We start from the raw sequence: 20521 nt of genomic DNA, 5'->3' as shown, positions 1-20521 counted from the left end.
GTTTGTGTTTTGCTGGTTTGTCGACATGCTTATGCAACTGTTGCTGCAGTGTGATGTTGCTCTCTATGAGGTGTTGGAAAGCGCTGACACATTTTTACCCACTGGTGTAAAGTTGTTACAGATAGTGAGGTAGATGTTATTTATGTTAGAACTTTCTCCCTATTTTTTTTTTACTTGCTATTCCCCTTCTACAGCTCTTATCGCACTCCTAATTACCCGTGGATTCGGGGGCAGGGGAGGAATCGCCTCTCCAAAGAATTTCTCCATTTTTCCTTTGCGTTAAGGAAGGATTTCTAATTTCTCAACTTTTCTGGCCTATAGATCCCAACTATGAATGACAAACTCTGCTGACACTCGGAATTAGGAAGTTATTAAATCAGCTTTCATGAAGGGAGCTTTAAATAGATTATACTGAAATGGTCCAGTATTTTAAACCCAATTAATATTCATGAAATCCGTTATAAATACATGTTTATCAACATTTATATTAGTTTTCGACAAGGTGGAAATGCAGATCATTTTTTATTTATAGGAGCTAAGAAAAAGTAATCAAATGTAGTTCAGCACCCTAATAAACAGCAGTGAACTGGGTGTACTGTGACAACTGATCCCAGATTTAGGATCTATTAAAACAGCATTGATAAGATTAAAATAGAAGCGCCCGACCCATACTGGATTTCTAGGTCAATAACATTGATATCAGAGAGTTAAATAATTAAAGTATGATAATAATAGATCAGCTATATAGTTGTTGTTTTTTACATAAACTAATAACGTAAACAAATTTCTCAATGGATCCCCTCAATATGGGATATTTTACAGTTGAATAATAAACTTGTCAGTGCTCTCTGCTTTACAAACTATGTAATGGAGTCACTGCTCAATTACTGCACACCTTTCTTTATACAAAGCAATGTGAAATATGCACTACATTATGTTATATGTTGCAAATTATAGCCATTTGGTTGATAATGTTTCTCACAACATGTCAGCTGTTCTTGGTTTGGACTATTGTTCCTTAAGAAAAGCTGAACAGAAAAACAACTTAGAGCTGTGTTTCAAAGTGAAATCACCTTCAGTAAAAATAATCCTGATTTATCAGGAAAAACACATCATTTTATTTAAGTTTGTGGGTCCTCTGTTTAGATCACAAGAAACAGGGCAAAAATAGATATGCATAGATATTTATATATAGAGAATTCATAATTTGCTGCCTATAAAAACTAGAGCAAAGAATAACTGCAAACTGCCGTGTGGGAAACGGAAAGAAAAACAAATTAGTATGAGAGGTATCTGATGGAAACAATAATGGAAAATAACTTTATTTGCAGTGTTATTTTGTTGGAGAGCTTATCTCAAAAGCTACATGAAAATAATTATTGATAGAAGCAAATCAAACACAACATAAAAAGGTAGATGCAATAAAAGTTATCTCCCTGTGCGTGTGTTCCTCTGTCTGGACCTTAATTAATCTGCAGCCCAGTTGGATGAGATAAATGGACTAAAGTGAAAACAACGGCAGCAAAACCAAAGGTTTTTTAAAACCTTATGCAAAATCTAAATTGTTTTTTGTTTGTTATGTATTTCAAGATGCTGATTGTGTTTGACATCTCACCTGTGCAGTGCTGCCTCATCATTGACATTTTTCACTCTGTTCTTCATTTTGTCTTTAATTAATACTAAAATGGAATGGAATGTAAATTTAGAAACTACTTTGTTAGCTATTTTTTGTCAGTGTGTTACAGTTTGATCCTCCCAGCGGAAGTGTGAAGATGAGCCGCAGGAACAATTAATCCAATACAATCAGAATAGTACTGTTAGAAACTCGTAAAAGGTAGACATTAGGTCTGCCCATAGGGTATTTATTTATTTACTCATAAATTAACCTTCAAACTTTGCCAAATACCTTTGATTTGAAATGAAGACAATTGAAACCCTTCCTACCAACTGTTATGATTCCCCACACGCGTATGATTTTACACTTTATTCGCTATTTCTCTCCTGTTCACTATTTCTCTCCTTCGCTATTTCTCTTCATTAAACAGATGAATCCTGTTGGATGTTATTGTAAAATACTAAACATACTGACACATATGCTACTAATAACTAAGGTATTGAGTCTAAATGCAGTATAAGTAAGTTTGTGCAATTGATTTGACAATTTTTTTTCTCATCTCACTTTCCAGATTTTTTTCAAATGTAGAAACAGGCGATGTTTGCTAATATATTTCTCTCTCTCTGACTTTGCCTCTCTGCTTTGACTCCACAGCAAATCCCCAACGCCCATAAGGACTGGGTGTGCGCTCTGGCGTATGTCCCCGGCCGGCCCATGCTGCTGAGCGCCTGTAGGGGCGGCATGCTGAAGGTGTGGAATGTAGAAAACTTCACCCCCATAGGAGAGGTCAGAGGTCACGACAGCCCCATTAACGCTATATGCACCAACTCAAGACAGATCTTCACTGCGTCCAGGTAAAAACAAAAGAATTGCAGTGGACGGCACTACCACAAAACATGTTTCCTATTGTAGTACTGTGAAATAGAATTGTCAGTCAAATGTATTTCTTTTTTAATTATTCTTATCTGTCCAGCATTCTCTTGATGCAGTGAAGGGATTAATGGGCAAAAAGGCTAATTTCTTAAGAAGATGTAGAAACTTTTAATAAATACAATTTATCGACAATGAATTGATCCTGCTAACATGTATCGCCTGCCTGATATGTCTTATTCCTCTGTGCCATACAGCTTGATTGTTGTCCAAAATGTATTTAACATTATTTATCTATCCCACATAGACTTTTTTTTCTGCTGTAAATACTCATGTACAAAATGTGTGTTAATCTGCTGCTGAAAATAGCCCCCAACAAATACACAGTTTACTCCTTTTTAAATAATGTTTGTTAAAAACTACAGTTAAGGAAAATACTTTAAAAATGAAACTTTACATTGAGGATACATTTTTTTAATATTTAAATCATCGGTATCACCAAATGGGATTGAAGCTCAGCGCTGTAGATGAGATGGGGAAGTCAGAAACTACTTAGAGTAGTCTCAAATCTGTGTTCTGCTGAGCTCATAGCTGCATCAGATAATGCTGGTTTACTGTTTGTTCGGGGCATTCTGCAGTTTGTGTCCATTTTTTTCTTCACTTTTCTTTCAGCTAGTTGGCTATCAATGAAGTTGACTAACCTTTCTACATCTTCTTCTTCCTGTCACCTCTTCTTCTCACTCTTGTTTTGTCACAAATGTTATCTTTATCATCTCCTACTGCTCTTTCGTCTTCTCTTCTGGGGAAAAATATTTCTTCTTCTTGTGTTGTCTCTTAAACTCTGCCTTCCCACTCTCCCTGTCCTCCTCCTCCTCCCTCCTCCTCCTCCTCCTCCTCCTCCTCCTCCTCCTCCTCCTCCTCCTCCTCACCCCAGTGACTGCAGGGTGAAGTTGTGGAGCTATGTACCAGGCTTGACCCCGTGTCTTCCACGACGGGTCCTTGCCATCAAGGGCCGAGCCACCAGCCTCCCATGATTGCCTCTTCTCCGCTCACCAACCCTCCCTTCCTCTGGTATTCTCTTAACAAATTTCCACCTTCTTTTCCATAACTTGTTCCTTTTCTCCTACTTTTGTATTTCTTTACCTGGATAGTACCTGCACTCTTCTGTTTGCTCCTCTTCTGTTCTATCCATTTGTACATTTTTTCTTCGACCCATTGTTCCTACATTTTTTTCTCCAACATTTCTTTTTTTTTTAGATGCTGCTGCTTATGTTTGACTTCTATTTTCAAAACTTTTATTGTGGTTACTGATTCATTGGCAGATCATTGTCTCCGCTAAGACAAATAGCTTCTCAGTGACTGAACAACTGACTCAGTTATGTTTAGAATAACTTTTTTTATTACTATACTTTCTTTTATATATTATTATATTATTATTATTATTATTATTTCTAAATGTGTGCAAATTAGGCTGCTGCTCCTGTTGTTCTACTTTTTTTTAATAGACTTATTCAATTTTTGTAGCCAAGAGTTATATCAGAAGTTCAATACCACTGAAATGCGTGAAATAGCTAACATAGCACTATCTAGTCTGGCATGTAACCCCATGTTAAACGCAAGTGTGACATTTGTACACTTCACTTTCATTGGGATTAACCAAATGAGATAAGTCTTTTTATAATTTGTGAGGTTTAGAGGTGCTAGAAGGTGGATTTTGTCACCTATGGTCAACACCATGAAAGCTATTTCCCCTGTCTCCAGTCTTTATGCTAAGCTATGCTAACTGCTTGCTAGCTGTAGCTTCATATCTATCGTACAGACATGAGAGTGATGTCAATGTTCTCAACAAACTCTGGAGAAGGAAGTGTATTTCTCCAAAAGTGGAACTATTTAATTAACACCTTCAGAATGATCCTTTCAGACAGAATCCACTCAATTGACATTTAGAATCTCCCAACATCAACCAAAGAGCAGTGCTAACTTCTTTAGCTAGTGTAAATGGAAAACACCCAGCTGTCCTGGGTATTGCTTAATTGACCAGTGCAAGGTGTTATGATTCGCACACTGGGAATGTGCCTGAGAATTCAAATTACATTTCCTGGTCAGTTGAGAGTAGAGTTGATTAGATTTACTTGTTGCAGAAGTATGAATCATACTTATTTGTCCTCATTTCTGAGAGGTTGGAGTGGTATTTTTTTTTACTGACACCATGAGAGGGATCTTTAATGAAGTGTGTGTGGGCATGTGTGTGTGTCTGTGAAGTGCACTTTTAAGTCAATGTCTTTGTGCTGTGTCTGATGTACAATGGTTTGTTTGGAAAGGGAAGACTGTCTGATTGATGTCTTGTTATTTTCTCCCTTTGTTGTGTTCTCCTTGCTTCCCTTTGCTCATCATCCCACCCCTCTCTTTTTGTCTCTCTCTCTCTATAGCGACAAGACAGTGAAGATCTGGTCGTCGAAGGTGTGGAGGAAGAGGTGATAACAGAGGTGGATCTTTTGTCGTCCATTTTGCTGCAACTTCAGCCACTGTTCTGTGAGCTGCTCACTTCCATCCATGAGATGTGAAACTGCAAACACAGTTTCCAAGGCAATCAAGGTGTTTTTTTTCTTTATCAGGAGTGAAAATGGTGGAATGGTGAGCAGAGGTAGAATATGTATTCAAAGGCTAAAAACGATTTGCCTTTCAGATTTTTCTCACTGCCAATTTTAAAGAGCCTTTCAGGTGTGATGCTTGGACAATATGAACTGTATCGTTCGTGCAGTGGATTCACCAGGCAGAACAATTTAATCTCTCCTGACATGAAAACTACCACAGCCTGGTATTAGAAGGAAAACAAAAAGTGTCCTTCTGGTCTTTCACCAAGGTTTCCATATATTTGTGGAACAATGATGGATAAATTTGCTTAAAGAAGTGTGTATTCATGTATCTATCTACCTTGTCTCAAAGTCATGACGCAGGCTGAATTTAAATCCAAGAGGGATAACAACGTGGACCTCTGACAGTTTCCACTAGTTCTACCTTTAAGGACTGTTAGTGTCCAATAGCATCGTTCTGATGATGAACACATTGGAGTGTGTTGCTATGGGCTCATCGTGGTGGATGATCCATAGAAAATTGTTGATGTTGGGGAAGACATCACTGGACAATTAAAAAACACCGTTGTTTTTTACACCGGAAAACGCCCTCCAACCCTTTTATTTCAAGTCGCTCTCTGTATATCACTGAAACTTTATTGTGTTCCACAATTTGGTTTTTTAATGACTTTTACTAATTTATTATTTCCCCTACCTCAGTTGTTTTGGACTTTGACGTGAGATCGGAGGGAACATTTTTTACAGGTCTCTGTGCAAACACCTGGTGCATTTTATGCCTGTCTATTCATCTCTGTGTGGATGTGTCCTTTGTGGCCCTCTGGCTATAAGGCTGTCTAGCTGCTGACCCTGCAAACAGGAAAGCACAGGACCAGCAGTGCAACTTAGGTAGCACTGGCCCTGGAGGATCTGACAGGATTGTAATATCGGCCGTGTAAAGTGCTTACTGCGGCAAAAATTTAACAAACACCCCTGCAGATGCACACGACACAGAACGTACCTACAGCACACACTCCTAAGACCTTTGTGAGCTGGGGACTTTGTTGAGCCAGATCATTATCTCAACCATCCTGAAGTATGTGGCCCATACCTGCCATTTATCCTCCACACAAATGGTAATAGGAGCCCTATCAGTTCCCCCCTGCCTGCTTTCAGCTCCACTCTGATCTTCAAGGTTAGCGACTGTATCAGACTGACCCGCCTTACTAAAGAGTGTACCTCCTTCTCAGCTGCTGAACTTCTCTGGGAAGCCAATTTAATTAGAGGTCTCTAAACTCAGGCTGCTTTTTCAGGCAGGATTACTTTGGGGGAAAGTAGGTCATAACTGAGAGGGATTTCTGATTACAATCCCAATTTTCTTCCACCCACTATTTGCTGCTACATTTAAAGAGTGGGAGAAACTTCCTGTACCCCTGCACTGATGTACAAATCTGTTTTTTTGGTAGATTATATGTGTGGGCAACACACATATGCACAAACCGTGGACGCACAAACACAAGATTTCAGTGGATGTTTCGGTTATTCATCTTGCGTGATAGGTCTTGGCATCCCTCACTGTGTTGATTTAGTGTCTCTCTAATGAAAAACATTCAGCACTGCAGCACTGCACTGACACACACATACTGTATGCACATACACACACTCTTACAGGCAACAGTAGTAACCCTAGTCTTAAACTTCCGTTCAATACTCGGTTTAGTTTTTTAGTTAAAAAATGGATAATTGAAAGCATTTACATCCCTTTCAGTTTTGAAACTTGAGCTATCAGTTCAAAATGACATGCAGCATTTAGGAGCAAGTCATGTCTTAGTGTCAAAATACCACAGCAAAGAATAGTTATGTTCAGCTCTGGAATATCGCGTCTTCTGTTGAAAAAAAAAGAAAAGTTTGGTCATCTAGTTCACTTTTCCTTTTAATAGACACAAAAACATATGTAGTTTAATTCAACAAAGCTTGGACCATAAAACAGCAGTCACAGGTGCTGAAGTTAATTACTACTTTCGACATACTTCTGCAAAATCTCCTCCAAGCAGGAGTATACACTGCTGATTGTTGATGTAGCCAAGATGATTTTGAAGCTGCTTACATTTTCCAAAAGCAATGATATGGGTTTTGGTTCTATATTGTTGGGTGGATGCATTGAATGCAAATGTGTGGATGGGGGTGATTAAAAGCCTTCCGCAGTTACAATATTTTGACATTCTTAGAAACTCAGGTAAAGATTGAAGGATAATGTTAGTCAAGCTTAAGTCATTACTTGACCCTGTGAATTTTAGTAGCTCTTTTGAATCGACCAAATGCGTTGTTTGAGAGATTTTTTTTTTAAAACTTTTGACAAAGGTACTATCATTCATCATCCCTTTTTGTAAAAGACTCATTTCCATGTTTTGCTTTTTGCATTTGATTACCTTTACTTCTTATTTATGTACTCTGCTTTTATGTAAAAATTGTACACATCTTATCTTTCATTCTGGCCAAAGCTGAAAGTCTTGTAACTCTTAAAGGATGTGCACTGATTTTTGAATTACTTGTTTAAAATATGCATAAAATATGGTGATTGTATAATAGTTAAACTGGAGTGAGCGGTACAGACTGTGGTCAGTAGGGAAATTAACCTCCACAACATAATGGGTTGTATACTATAAACCTTGAGTCAAACTCCACTGGGCCCTTCACTGTACACTATGTATTTATTTGTGCTCATTAGCCAAACTGACCCTGCTCACCAGCTCTGTGGTGGATTTCATGTGATAATAATGCTAAGACAGCCTTTATCTCAGTTTTTTCCCTTCTCCAGACTCCTACTTATTGCTAGAAAAGATATCGTAGTACTGTAGCTTTAGCCACTCTCTCGGGTGCCCTGTGCTTGTAAATTTGCAGAAGGATGCATGAGGTTAGTGGTGCTCATAGGTTCATTGGTCACCTCTAAACATAACAATTCAGTAGGCAATTAATTCCCCCTGCTATCGTTAACCTTAATGTTTGTTACCTGTGTGGAATTATCTAAATCTTAGAGGGGATTTGGCCCTTTGTTTGGATTCCGAAGCATTAACAGTCAATTAATTCTGCGCTTCACAAAAGACGCTTTCTTGCAAGATTTATGTAAACAAGCAGACAAGCAGAAGCCCTAATTACCTAAACTACCTTATCATCTGGCTTTATATCAGCCCCACCCAAAGTTACCCTGAGTTCTGAGACCTGTATTCTGCCAATGTCAGCGCCGTTTCATTACTTGATGATGTGTAAATAGGTGGGTCTTACCTTTTTCGATATTACAGAGAAGATTTAGTTGAAGTTAACTGACGTCTTCCTCATCAGATGGCCTCAGAGTAATCTCTGCAAGTTAGGATTTACATGCACTTTGGATAATGAACACTGCTGTGAATACTCTGTGAATTGTTTTTCAGATATGTATTAAGCCTAGTCCCAAATAAGGGTTAAAGCACTGAAATTGTACTGAAAAAGATCTGTTTAGCTCTACAGTAGGTTTAGAAATCAATTATATTAATGTTTGTGCTGATGCAGTATGTTAGATAACAGTCAAGAAATAGAAAGATGATCCCCGGTATGTCCCTGCCTTTAAAGTCCTTTTATCAAGCAAATGTTTCCTGAGAGTGAGAATTTTCTCTCTGTCAGAGCAGCATGTACACCTTTGTAGACACTCAAGAGAGCCCATCTCCATCCTTATATTCCCGGCTGTCTGATGATATTCTGACATTTTTCCTAGTAATACTACTGACTACAAACTACAAAGGCTATACATGATGATAAGATCCAACCTTAATCTATTTCTCCTGCAACATTCAAGTGCGGAAAGAATCCTGCCTGATGAAATGTCCTTTCAGAAAGGGTTATTATCATACCGAATGTACCATCCCCAATTGATCAGCTGATGGCAATGTTCTGTGGCCAAAAAAGGTTGTAGGTTCTTATAGCCACTAATAGCATTTAGTTTAAATTGGAAAGCTGTTTGACCAAAGCTGAAACTGATCGGCACCGGATGCCTTGATCACTCTTTAACGCCACATTGTAAGTCATTGAAAATATCTGACTTTGGTGCCCCCGGGGGGTAGTATTAAAAAAGTCTTGTGGCAAAAAAACAATGCACCCAGTGACACAGAATTAATTGACCCGATCAACCATTACAGTTGCTAAGCCATGATTGGACAGACAAACAAAAAAGTTAAATGTGTAGTGACTGTAACCAGTCCGTCTGGTATTAGGTATAGGACCACAGGACAGATACAATAGGAGAACCGCCAGTCAAACTGGTTGTGTGATAACCTGCTGTAGCATTTCTAGTTTCTAGTTTGGCCCAACCATCTTATGGCCACGAGGAAGTGAGACCAAAGAGGTCAGCTCAGCTTCAGCCTTTTTCCTCAGCCAACAGGCCTTACTGCCTTAAAGAAGCAGAATGCGTATGTAGGACATTGATAAACATTTACTTTATATCCTGAGTCTGTAACTGACTTATTCTGAGGATTGTAGATTGTCCTATAGATGTGAAACTCTGCTCTACGTCAGATGACGTCTCAGCTCACTTCATCAGTATGGCTGAAAAGACTTTGTCTCAGGCTGCTGAGGGGATGGAATCACATTTAGACACAATCAAGAGGGCACTTTACTGCTTTGCTGCTCGTCTTTGGATCGCTATCACACACCAACACAGGTCTTCTCTACAGCTGCTCAAGTCATTTTTCTCTGGGTGTTTGTTGTCATGTTGAGCTCACATATGGTAATACAATATGTGGCAGTGTCTGTGAAATATGTACTCATGGGTCATAAATGCAGGGTCAAAGGTCATTTGTGCCTTTTATTGCACAGACATCTCCCTCTTAAATGAGTGTAAATGTGTGTAAAGTTTTTTTTAATATGACAATGTGCATGTGACCGAGCCGTGTAAAATATCTAACTGTAAATAATGTAAATAAATATTTAATGAAGGATCCAACATTCCCTCAAGAAAATAAATAAGTCAAAAACAACAGTATTTGAGTCTTCTGGTGTGAGTATTGTATATTATCTTCTTTCTTCTTTGGATCATAAAGAAAAAATTAAGAAAGATTTTTCATGAGATCCCACCTGTGATTATCTTGACGGTATTTGTTTTTTTTATTGTATTTACACAGCTGTTAAGACCAAAGTTGATAAGAAAGAAAATGATTTACCTTTACCTTTACCTTGCAGATGGAAGTGGAGTTTATTGATCATTCAGGGTAAACAGTCAAACAGATTGTAAGGGATGAGATGTAGGTTTGGGGATATGTTTTCTAGAGATACAGACTCAGAACTCATACATCTTCATTTCCTTTACAAACTGATCATTAACTCATGTTAGGCTGCGCTTTTCCCAGCCCCAATGGGAGACACAAGCACTGTGATGAACGACCTTCATTAACGCCTCCGTGGAGGCTAAAACCATTTGAAGATGCCAGTCACAAACACATAACCATCCATACAGGAACCCTGTTACAGCCCAGCAGTACATGCTCAATCTGGACTCTCTATATATTAAACTCCTGATATTTCCTTTGAATGTAATTGTCTGTTTCATTACACTACAATGTTCTTGTAAGTCTGTTTTTACTTGCTGATCCAACAATCTCTGTCCTTCTCTATCAATCACCCTTTAACTATAAAAATCCATTTGAAATTTTGACAAATGCCCTGAGAAAATAGGAAATGTTCCATATTGAGAATGCCTTACAAGTGAGTAAACTAAAATTGATTTAACTCCAATATGTCAAGTAAAAATACTGTAATTTGACTTTTTAACCCAGCCACTGGGGATGCACAAGCCAGTGAATTCTTAGTGCTGGTCCCAAGTCCGGATAAAAGGGGAGTGTTGCATAATGAAGGGCATCAAGTGTAAAGCCCATGCAAATACAAAAACTACGATCATACATCAGATTTCCATACTGTAAAAAAATAAAATAATATGGTATGTAGAAAAGTAATATAAAGTATTTTTATTGTGGGTGGAAAAAAGTAATGTAAAGTCATAGTGTTGTATATTGAAAAATTTCATGAAAAGTCAAAGCTTAGTAATTTGAAAAAGTATAATATGTCGTAGTATAGAATCTCAAAAAAATTCTTATAAATTCATAGTATAGTGTGTCTAAAAAAGTAAGTAAAGAGTAAAAGTATAGTATGTCAAAGAAATCATGAAAAAGTCATTTTATAGTATGACAACAATTCCTAGTATGGTGTCATAAAAAGTCATAGTATATTATAATATAGTATATTTAAAAGGTCGTAAGAATGTTATTCTATAATAAGTTAAAAACGTTATTGTATATATCGAAAAAGTTATAGTATAGAATGTCGAAAAACTCAAAAAAATCATAACAAGGTCATAGTATAGTTTGTCAAAAAGTTTAAAAAAAAGTCACAGTATAGTAAGTCGAAAAAAGTAATAAGATGTCATAGTATAGTAGGTCAAAAAAAATAATTAAAAAGTCGTAATATAGGAGGTTAAAAAGAATCTTGATATAGTCATAGTATAATATGTTCCAAAAAGTCATAGAATAGTTTGACGAAAAAAATGTCAGCATATAGTATTTAAAAATAAATAATTACAAAGCCTTAGTATTGCAATAAAAGTCTTCATACTAATTTTATGTCAAAAAGTTAAAAAAAAAGGTTGTACAAAAGTATTTCATTAAAAAGTCACAGAAAAGCATGTTGAAAAAATGTATGGAAACGGCACCATATAGTTTTTCATAAAAAAGTCATAGTATACGATGTAGAAAAAAGTCACAAAAAAGTCATATTATAGCATATCAAACAAGTCAAAGTGAACTATGACAAAAAATAAATAATAATTGCATAGTAAGTTGAAAAATGTGGTAGGAAATAATTCTAAAGACGTGTTAAAAAAGTGATAAAAAGGTCACATTAAGCCCAAAAATGTCACATACCGTGTCAGAAAACGCTGGCATAGCATGTCAAAAAAGTCATAGTATTGTGTATCATATAAAGTCAGAGCGTAGGTCGACCAAAAAAGTAAATAAAAAATAATGGTATAGTGCATCAGAAAAAACAGCAATACAAAAGTTAATTTTAAAGTATATGGAAAACAGATTCTTAAAGGTACAGTGGTGTAGTGGTTAGTGCTGTTGCCTCACAGCAATGAGGGCCTGGGTTCGAACCCTTCTGTGTGTGTAGGGTGAAAGATCTCCATGGGAAGAGTTGGTACTCTGGGTCACTTCTCTTGCTCCCACACTTCCTTGGTGAGGAATGGTGTCTTCTGATTCAACTGTTTTTGTTTTTTTGTGTTTAAAAAGTGTATTTTGTCTTATTGTTAATACAATCCTACTATCATATATACATCCATCGTCCTTGATTATTTTTGCCTGGGTATATTTGATTTGGTTTATTTAGTTCAAAGCATGTCATAAAAAGTTTTAGAATAGTATGATGAAAGCAGTCATACCTTAATATGTTTAAAAAAGACATATTATCTTGTGTCAAGAAAATTTATTAAAAGCCATGTTGAAATAGGTCATAGTATACTATGATCAAAATGTAATAAAAAAAAATGTATTTTTATGTATTGAAAATGACAGCTGGGGCTGGGATCGGCTCCACCCCTGAAATAATGATAGAAAAAATACTACTACTAATATTAACAGCAGTGTTAGATATAATAGAATAATGATAATGAATGCAGAAACACTAAAAAGAAATGTGACTATGTAGAAGGTAGTATTTCGTAAAAAGAATCATAGCATAGTATGTCATTAAGTCATAGAGTAGTATGTGATCAAAAATCATACAAAATAATGGTGTGGTAAGTCATAAAAAAGTCATAGTATAGTGTGTCACACACATGTCAGTATGTCTTGCAAAAGTATAGTTTATCTTGTAGAAGTCATAGCATATTATGTCGTTGAAAAGTCCTTGAACAAAATTTCATAAAGAAGTCATAAGAAAACTTACTTACATAGCATGCCATAAAACATCATACTATATGCACATTCCTTGAGAGCTTGGCCAGTAATGCCCTCAGGCTCAGGTGGGTTGTCTAGTTTAATCCTTTTGAAAGATCTGCACACATCTGCCCTTGATACTACTAGAGGGCATTGGTCCTGGGCCGTTTGTACCTGTTCAGCCTGGGAGTTGTTCTCAAAGCGTGCATAGAATGTGTTCAGTTCACCTAAGAGGGATGCAGACATTACTTATAGCACTGCTGGTATTCTTCTCGTAGTCTGTGTTGTTTCTTTGTCCAGACCAGATGTTTCTAGTGTTCGAGCCTTGGTAATCAGAGTCCTCTTTCCCTGTATTTTCTCTTAGAACTGCGAATAGCACTCCTTAGCGCATTATTCATGGTTGGTATCTACCTTGTGGATTTTTTATTTCCTATCAAGTTGTGTCTATAATTAATTTGTGTTTAGGTGTAAACATTTAAAAGATGGACAAAGGTATTCATTAAATCTTTGCTTTATTTTATGCAGTGGCTGTCTGTGAACATCCAGTCCAAAATTTATGACATACTGGAAAAAGCCTATGTTGTCACCTTTTTTCGGTTTTGCGGAAAACTAATTTCAGTAAAATATTTGTATGCAACCATCTATTAAATAAAACAACTAGAAATATTAAAGTCATGAAAAAACATGGTTGTCCTTTGTTCTACCTCGGTTAGGGGTATCTGAACTTTAAGGGGCCTAATCATATCCCTATGTTACTAGTAAAATCATATTGATGTAGTGTTCGTTGAAAGGGAAAAACTGAAATTATCCACTAAGAATTAAAGCTGTAACTTTTTGGATGTAAACGTTTTTTCTGTTGATTGGTAAAAACAGCTCTTGTCTATGAAAAATGGGAGTCAGATCATATGATGGAAAGGAACTGAAACCGGCAAGTAAATTAGAATGATAATTAGTAGCATCTTGGAAACTTAGTTGAATGTAGAGAATGATTGCTGGAACAAAAACAAGGAGAAGTAATTCAGATAAGAGGACTGGCTGGGGAATATGAAGAAAAGCTCTAAAAATGCAATAAATGAGCAGTATAAGTTCAAGAAGGGCAGACTATTAATGGTATTTTTAACCAATGGAGGATGCAGAAGGCAGCACAACTGACCCGACAATAAGTGAGGTGAGCTGAGAACATACTGATCATGTACAGCTAGGTATAAGAGATGGAACAAACAAATTCTTGGGGATCTTCTCATATAACCTTGAAAAATGTAAAGGCTAATAACAATGGAAATGTAACCTTTGTAGCTAAAGCTTGACACTACAGATTATCAGGTTTAACGTGCATAAATTCATTTTTAAGAGGAGAAATAAGGGAGAGACACTGTGTGAACCAGGAAATTGACTTCATACAACATGAACTCTAAGAGGATTTTAATGCTGAGGGAAGTCATGAGCATCTTCAAAAAAAAGTCCCACTGTTTCTCAGATGCACACAGAGAGCACTTGTAAGACTGCTGAACAAAGCCTTGGACTATCAACTAAATAGCATGGTCTAATCACATTAAACACTCGCTGTTTGAGCCCAGTTTTACACAGCACACACGTACGCTACAGGTTTAGGCACATCAGAGGGACACACAGTCATTGATGAACATGGGTGGATAATTAAACACAATGCTGTTTTTTTAATTTAAGTAATTAGGAAGGATAAAGAGAATAAGGAAGAAGATTCATCAATGTAAGATATAATAAATATTTATTGTAAGCTTAAATGGAAAAAGACATCTGACAGGTTACAAATAATTAACTTTTCAAAAACATTTAACAATTTCCAAATGTGTTTTTCACCCAAATACTCTTAAATACATATATTTGTGGATTTCTACTTTATTTATAAAAAAGTTTTTGTCTGCATTGAATATATATATACCCAAATACATTTGCGAATCTTATTGTTTGTCAGTTTCTCCATTATGGCTATTACATCTTATTCGTTACATCTTATTCTTATGCGACCCATCCATTCGTTTAAAATACACCCTACTGCTGCTTTAAGAATACGTCACTTCCTCACTTCTAGAAGAGAACTGTATGTCCCTGGTTAAAGTACTTTATCACAGATGTTTACATATGCAGATGAAAAACACTAACTACTGCGTGGTTAAGCAACACATTAATTTATTCATACATATAACATTTTCACATTGAATTCTTATTCTTTACATAAATATTTTTTTCTTTTGCAACCCGTTTAAATTCACTGTTTTCATCTTCATTCAGTGTACATTTCTTGCTCTCACTTTGTCTTCTTTTTTGATTCTTTTCCCTTCGCAGGCTGTTTTGTCTCCCTCCAAGGCAGGAAGTTGTAGGAGACCAGAGCTGTGAGGAGGTATGTAGCCATGCCAGTGTACCCTCCCAGTACAAGACATAGTGGCTGTGCCAACACGAACAGACAGAACACGTTCATTGACGCATGGTCATCCAGCTCCACTCGATCGTCCTGTGTTGCTTTCATCACTCCAAAAAAATACATCAGTGCCACCGCCGGGTAGAAAGCCAATTCCACCATGATGCTGAAGACAGGATGCTCCCACACACGAGAAAGCCTTTGGGTTTAACATGTGTACATGTGATGGACAGCAGGTTGTAAAATCTACCAAAGTATTGAGGGACAGTATTTTCAGAGACACACTCACCCAGTTCAGATTTACACTCACTCGCCTGACAGGATTCCCTCTGAAGTGTGAAGGTGGATCTAACAGGAAAACAGACTTGAACCTTTGATCTGTCGTCACAAAAATCCTGTCAAACATTATCCAACTCTTTATCAGGACACTTGGCAGTTGTCACCTCCTTACACAATCCACTGTTTCCTTTAAAAATAAAGTTCTCCTTAAATCACCTTTTAAAATACCATCAAACCCAATTATAGTGTTTTCATATGTATCATATAAATAAGCCACAAACACCAGGCTATTCTTCAATGAAACTATTCTCATAGTACACAAAATTGACCCTGTGTGTAGTGAATAACATGTCATAAATTGATTATGTTGTAAAAACCTGAACTTTACTTTTACATGGGTTGTATTCAAAACCATATACTATACGAGCAGTACGTACTGATTTGGCCAAAATGTAGCATGTAGAGCATTCAGTATGCAAACAAAGGCAAGTCTGCAGTATGTCGTACTAAGTGGGTTAAAAACTCCAGTATGCATTGAACCAGTCCACCTCACCTACTTTATCCAACATTGCAAAATGGCAGCCAAAATGGCAAGTTTTTACAATTTTCCTATAGTATTTCATCACTAATTAACTTGTGAGGAGTCAAGTGTCAACTGTTTTATTTTAATGATAAGCAGTTTTCCAAAAATTAAAAATCTCAAAAAAACAGTCTTGTAGACAAGAAGCTTTTACTTCCTAGTTGACGGTTGTTTGTATAAATATCTAAACATAAATGTCCATTCTAAAATGAACAAGAACCTGCAGTTATCTGCCATTTTAGAGTGGACCGGCTCTACAGGCGCCTGCAGGCGTAGCTCACTTGCTAGCTGGCCAGCGATGCTCACAGTCGGCTGCAGAGCAGCAGGCCGTGGCGAGGCTAAGAGCAGCCTCTGACAGCGTAGACAGATACTTGTTGAGACAACATGACCCTTTTTTAATATAAGTTTTGAATGCTCTAATATTTGTAGGGATAGCATTCCACTGTTTTGTTCCTGTATCTGAAAAAGCAATTTGAGCAACTTTTTTGGTCTCAAAAAATGGTATTTTTCAATAATATTGCAAAAATGCTCTGAGTTTGTATGTTTGTCAGGTGCTTTAACAGCTTGTTTTAAGGTTTGGACTGATCTAGCATACTGCAAAATAAACTACATAGTTCACTGCGTAGTATGTCATTGGCAGTTTTGAATACAGCCATAGCCTTTGTTACAAAGAATGTGGACTTTATTTTGCTACATTTCTTTTGATATGAAATGAGTGCTTTCAAACACATATATAAATATTCCCAACTTGCTTGTCACATTACAGATAAGAGATAGCAGCATCAGTGGGAGGACCAAAAAGGTTGCAGGCTTACATTGACCGTACAGTAAATCTAGTGATATTTACACTGTAATATGTGCTGCAAATACACAATTAAGTAAGTAAGGAATATGACGCTGCAGTACATTTGCAAGAATAACTTTTTAATTTTACGCTGAGGTGTAATTCAATGATATGATTTGCTTTTTATAATGCAAATCATGTATGTCTTTAGAACAGGTAGCAAAAGTTTAAGTCATTGATTTCCTGTATTACAAGGGCACTAACCCTAAACATAAAACTCTGTGTCATGAATATATGGAATACTTCAAACATTTTGGGAACTATTATTCATTTTTTTGCAGAGTTAGATGATAAGTCCAATGTCCAATGAGGCACCAGTATTGTGGTTTAAAACATTTTTTTTTACATATAGGCCTCTCTCTTTGTTTCCTCCACATGGTGAAGTCCCAACTGAAGCCAGTGGGGAGATTTCTCTTCTTCTTCTTTTGATTACTTAAAGGTCCCTGTGCGAATCTCTGCTGCTCAGTCTGGAATTAATCTATGCTCCATTGGTAAAAAATAGAGCGGAGAAGAGCGCCCAGGCGGCATCCCTAAAGAACTCAACAGTGAAGTGTTAAAGCCTACAGCAGAGAAACTACTGCACTATTAAAACTTGTGGATGACAAGCTCATCTGATCAAGGGCAGCAGTAAGTGTTGAATGAAGGAGTTCATAATTAGTTTGAGCATTTGTGTTTCAACCTGCTCGGGGAAGTGTGGTTATTTTTGTTATAATTTTTTTGCAGCTGCAATCCAACAGCCAGCTCTTTGAATCCCCGCTGCTGCTGCCTGAGGGGGCTCCGGGCCATTAGCCAGTCAATCAGCCACCAAGGCTGCTGTGGCCTTCCATAAATACCTAATGTGTACTAGCATTCCATGGGTCCTTCTGTCTGTTTGCTTGTTAATCTCAGAGCAGTCATTCACAAAAGGCTTCCCTGTGATGTTTGCCACATCACCACTGGGCCACAGAGCAGGATTACACTCTGGGAGGGAACATGTGGCCCTTTTGAACTGGGGCTTATCAAACCCCCTACTACTCTATAGGGGAGAAGTAAGGTACCCACTTGCTTCTACAGCAAGCAGAGACACAGACAAAGTCTAAGCGCTCAGATTAAATCCAGCAGAATCATAAATCCTCAGTTTGCTTAAAGGAACAGTATGTAGTATTTAGGGGAATCTTTTGGCAGAAATGGAACATCGGAGGTTTTTTATGTGTATATTAATCTGAAATTAAGCATATATGTGTTTTCGTTAGCATTGAATAAGCCCTTACATATATACGGAACATTTCCTCTTCACAGAGCCTGCTGCCATGTTTCAACTGTAGCCCAGAATGCAAACCTAACACTGGCTCTCAATAAGGTATTTTCACGTTTTCACGTCAACCACTGTAATGGTCCAACACGCTTGGCAAAGGGGAGAAATTTCCGTTGGTTACAATCTGCAGGCTCACCTCTAGATGCCACCAAATCCTAAACACTGCACCTTTAAGATGCACTCAATTGTTTTTACTGTAATAATTGGCACTTTCAACATTTCTACATGAGAAAGTCTATTTTGAATTCCAAAAGATTTACTGTATTATCTTAATAATAGTCCAGTAATACATTTGGGTATGGTTACTGGTGAAGTCTTGTATGCACCAGAAGTGATGGGATTTAAGAAAAAGGCTTCCTGTTTAATTTATTTAGCAGTCTTTATTTTTATTTTAGCATTGTTGTTTAGTGTTTATATTTTAGATGTCATCTTCATTTATCTAGTCACAGGAGAATAAGAAATATTATTTACCAAACACCAAAATGTGTGATAAATGAAAAATAATTGTGCTGCGGGAGAATTTTTCCTTAAGATACAATTGCTGATTCTTTTTATTACTCCCTATAACAGCCACAATATAAGGTTTGACAAACTAGATGACATCACATTTGAGGAAGATAAATGTATTTTAAAAGTGTGCGTCAGAGGCTGACTGAAATGACCAACAGATTCCCTGATTAACTACTATTTGCCGACCACCCCCTGTATTTAAGAATAGCTCTTGGAGATCAAACAAGTATTAATTAGTCAATTTTGTTATGTTATGTTAAAACAACTGAGGAATATGAAAGTGGAGTTAACAAATGTCTTAATTTTCATGGTTGTGGGGAGGGGGAATCACATAATTTATTGTTTGGAGCTTCACTTCCATGAAAGGGCATTTGTCTGTTTTTGCATAATTGCTTCAAGAAAGGCGATATTTTTGGACAGCATGACGCAAGTAAGCACAAACACAGTAATTAGTGCTTAGAAAACTGCAGGAAGCCTAGGGAAAGGGACATTTAAATCCCCTATGGTGTTATTAATGTGACCAGCAGTACAAAGCATTGACAACGTCCTGGTCCGTCGTGAATTGGATGGCAATAGCATTTAAAGGAGATATCCAGTGTTTTTTAAGTCTTTGCAGTTGATCACTAGTCAAGCCAGCTCCTCAAGACATTCAGAAATGGACAGGGCATGGTTTTTGAATTGCAGCAGCAACTCCTTTTCAATGGCTCTGATAATTGGTCACACCATTCATTACTGCTGAGGTCAGGCATAGAATAGTTTGCTATATTTACGGTGGCCCTTAGGGTCGAGTATTAGACAATTCAGAAAACACAACGTTTCATTAAACACACTGACATTTCAGAAAACCCAAAGAAATTTCCCAAAACAGAAAAGCAAAAGAGAAAAGGCAAAAACATTGAGGTGAGACTCAAACCAGGAAAGTTAGGCATTGTAATGATTCTTCAATGCATTGTCTGTCAATCTGAACAGAAACAAGTATTTCTTCCTTTTTTGTAGAGAAATTGTGAGTGAGAAATTGTGAGTGGCGAGAGAGTTGCTTTGAGCTAAATTACGTAATGCTGGATAACGGCAGTGATGGTTGTTGAATAAAGAGACAGATCATTTTTTGCCTATTCTGTCAACACTTTTGCCAGGCGGACCCGAGAGCCGTCAGCCTTCACTGGAGTGCTCGCTGTAAATGACACTCTGCAGAGTTTGAATAAATAAAGGCTATAATATCAACAATATCTGCACCGCAGCTCTTTCCAATGCTGACTAACATAAAAGCTGTTGATGTTGATAAGTATTAATATAACCAAATAACACATTAAAGTGGTCATATTGGGAACCAATTGGTTTATACATATTTCTCCTTAATTTCCTTGGGTTTTCTCTTTTGAAGTTGTGTTTTGGGAATGTTTCTGTGTTTTCTGGAATGTCATTCTGTATATGAAATGTTGTGTTCAATGAAATGCTGTTACCTTTTCTGAAACATTGTGTTTTGACACTCAGGGCCACAGTATTGATGGTTTAATTATTTTGAATTGTGAGGTGTTGATTGGAGTGCTGTTTGTTACAGAGCTGGTCTTATTGTAGGAGTGCTCAATACTAGTGTTACATCAAGTGTGAT

At 37.1% G+C, this 20521-nt stretch overlaps 1 protein-coding gene across 1 annotated transcript in view; it reads left to right on the top strand.

Annotated features, from left to right (window-relative positions):
- kif21b (kinesin family member 21B) overlaps positions 1-5205 on the top strand; it is a 56867-nt gene extending 51662 nt beyond the window's left edge. The window contains exons 32-33 of the mRNA XM_054616382.1: positions 2270-2469; positions 4915-5205. Coding sequence (XP_054472357.1) covers positions 2270-2469; positions 4915-4963 — 249 coding nt within the window. The 3' untranslated portion in view covers positions 4964-5205. The remainder of the gene's footprint in view (positions 1-2269; positions 2470-4914) is intronic.
- The last annotated feature ends 15316 nt before the right edge of the window (positions 5206-20521 follow it).

This window comes from Anoplopoma fimbria, chromosome 17 (genome assembly GCF_027596085.1).
Source record: "Anoplopoma fimbria isolate UVic2021 breed Golden Eagle Sablefish chromosome 17, Afim_UVic_2022, whole genome shotgun sequence".
Taxonomy (NCBI): Eukaryota; Metazoa; Chordata; class Actinopteri; order Perciformes; family Anoplopomatidae; genus Anoplopoma; species Anoplopoma fimbria.
Note: the sequence above shows the minus strand (reverse complement) of the source record. Positions and strands in the feature narration are given on the sequence as shown.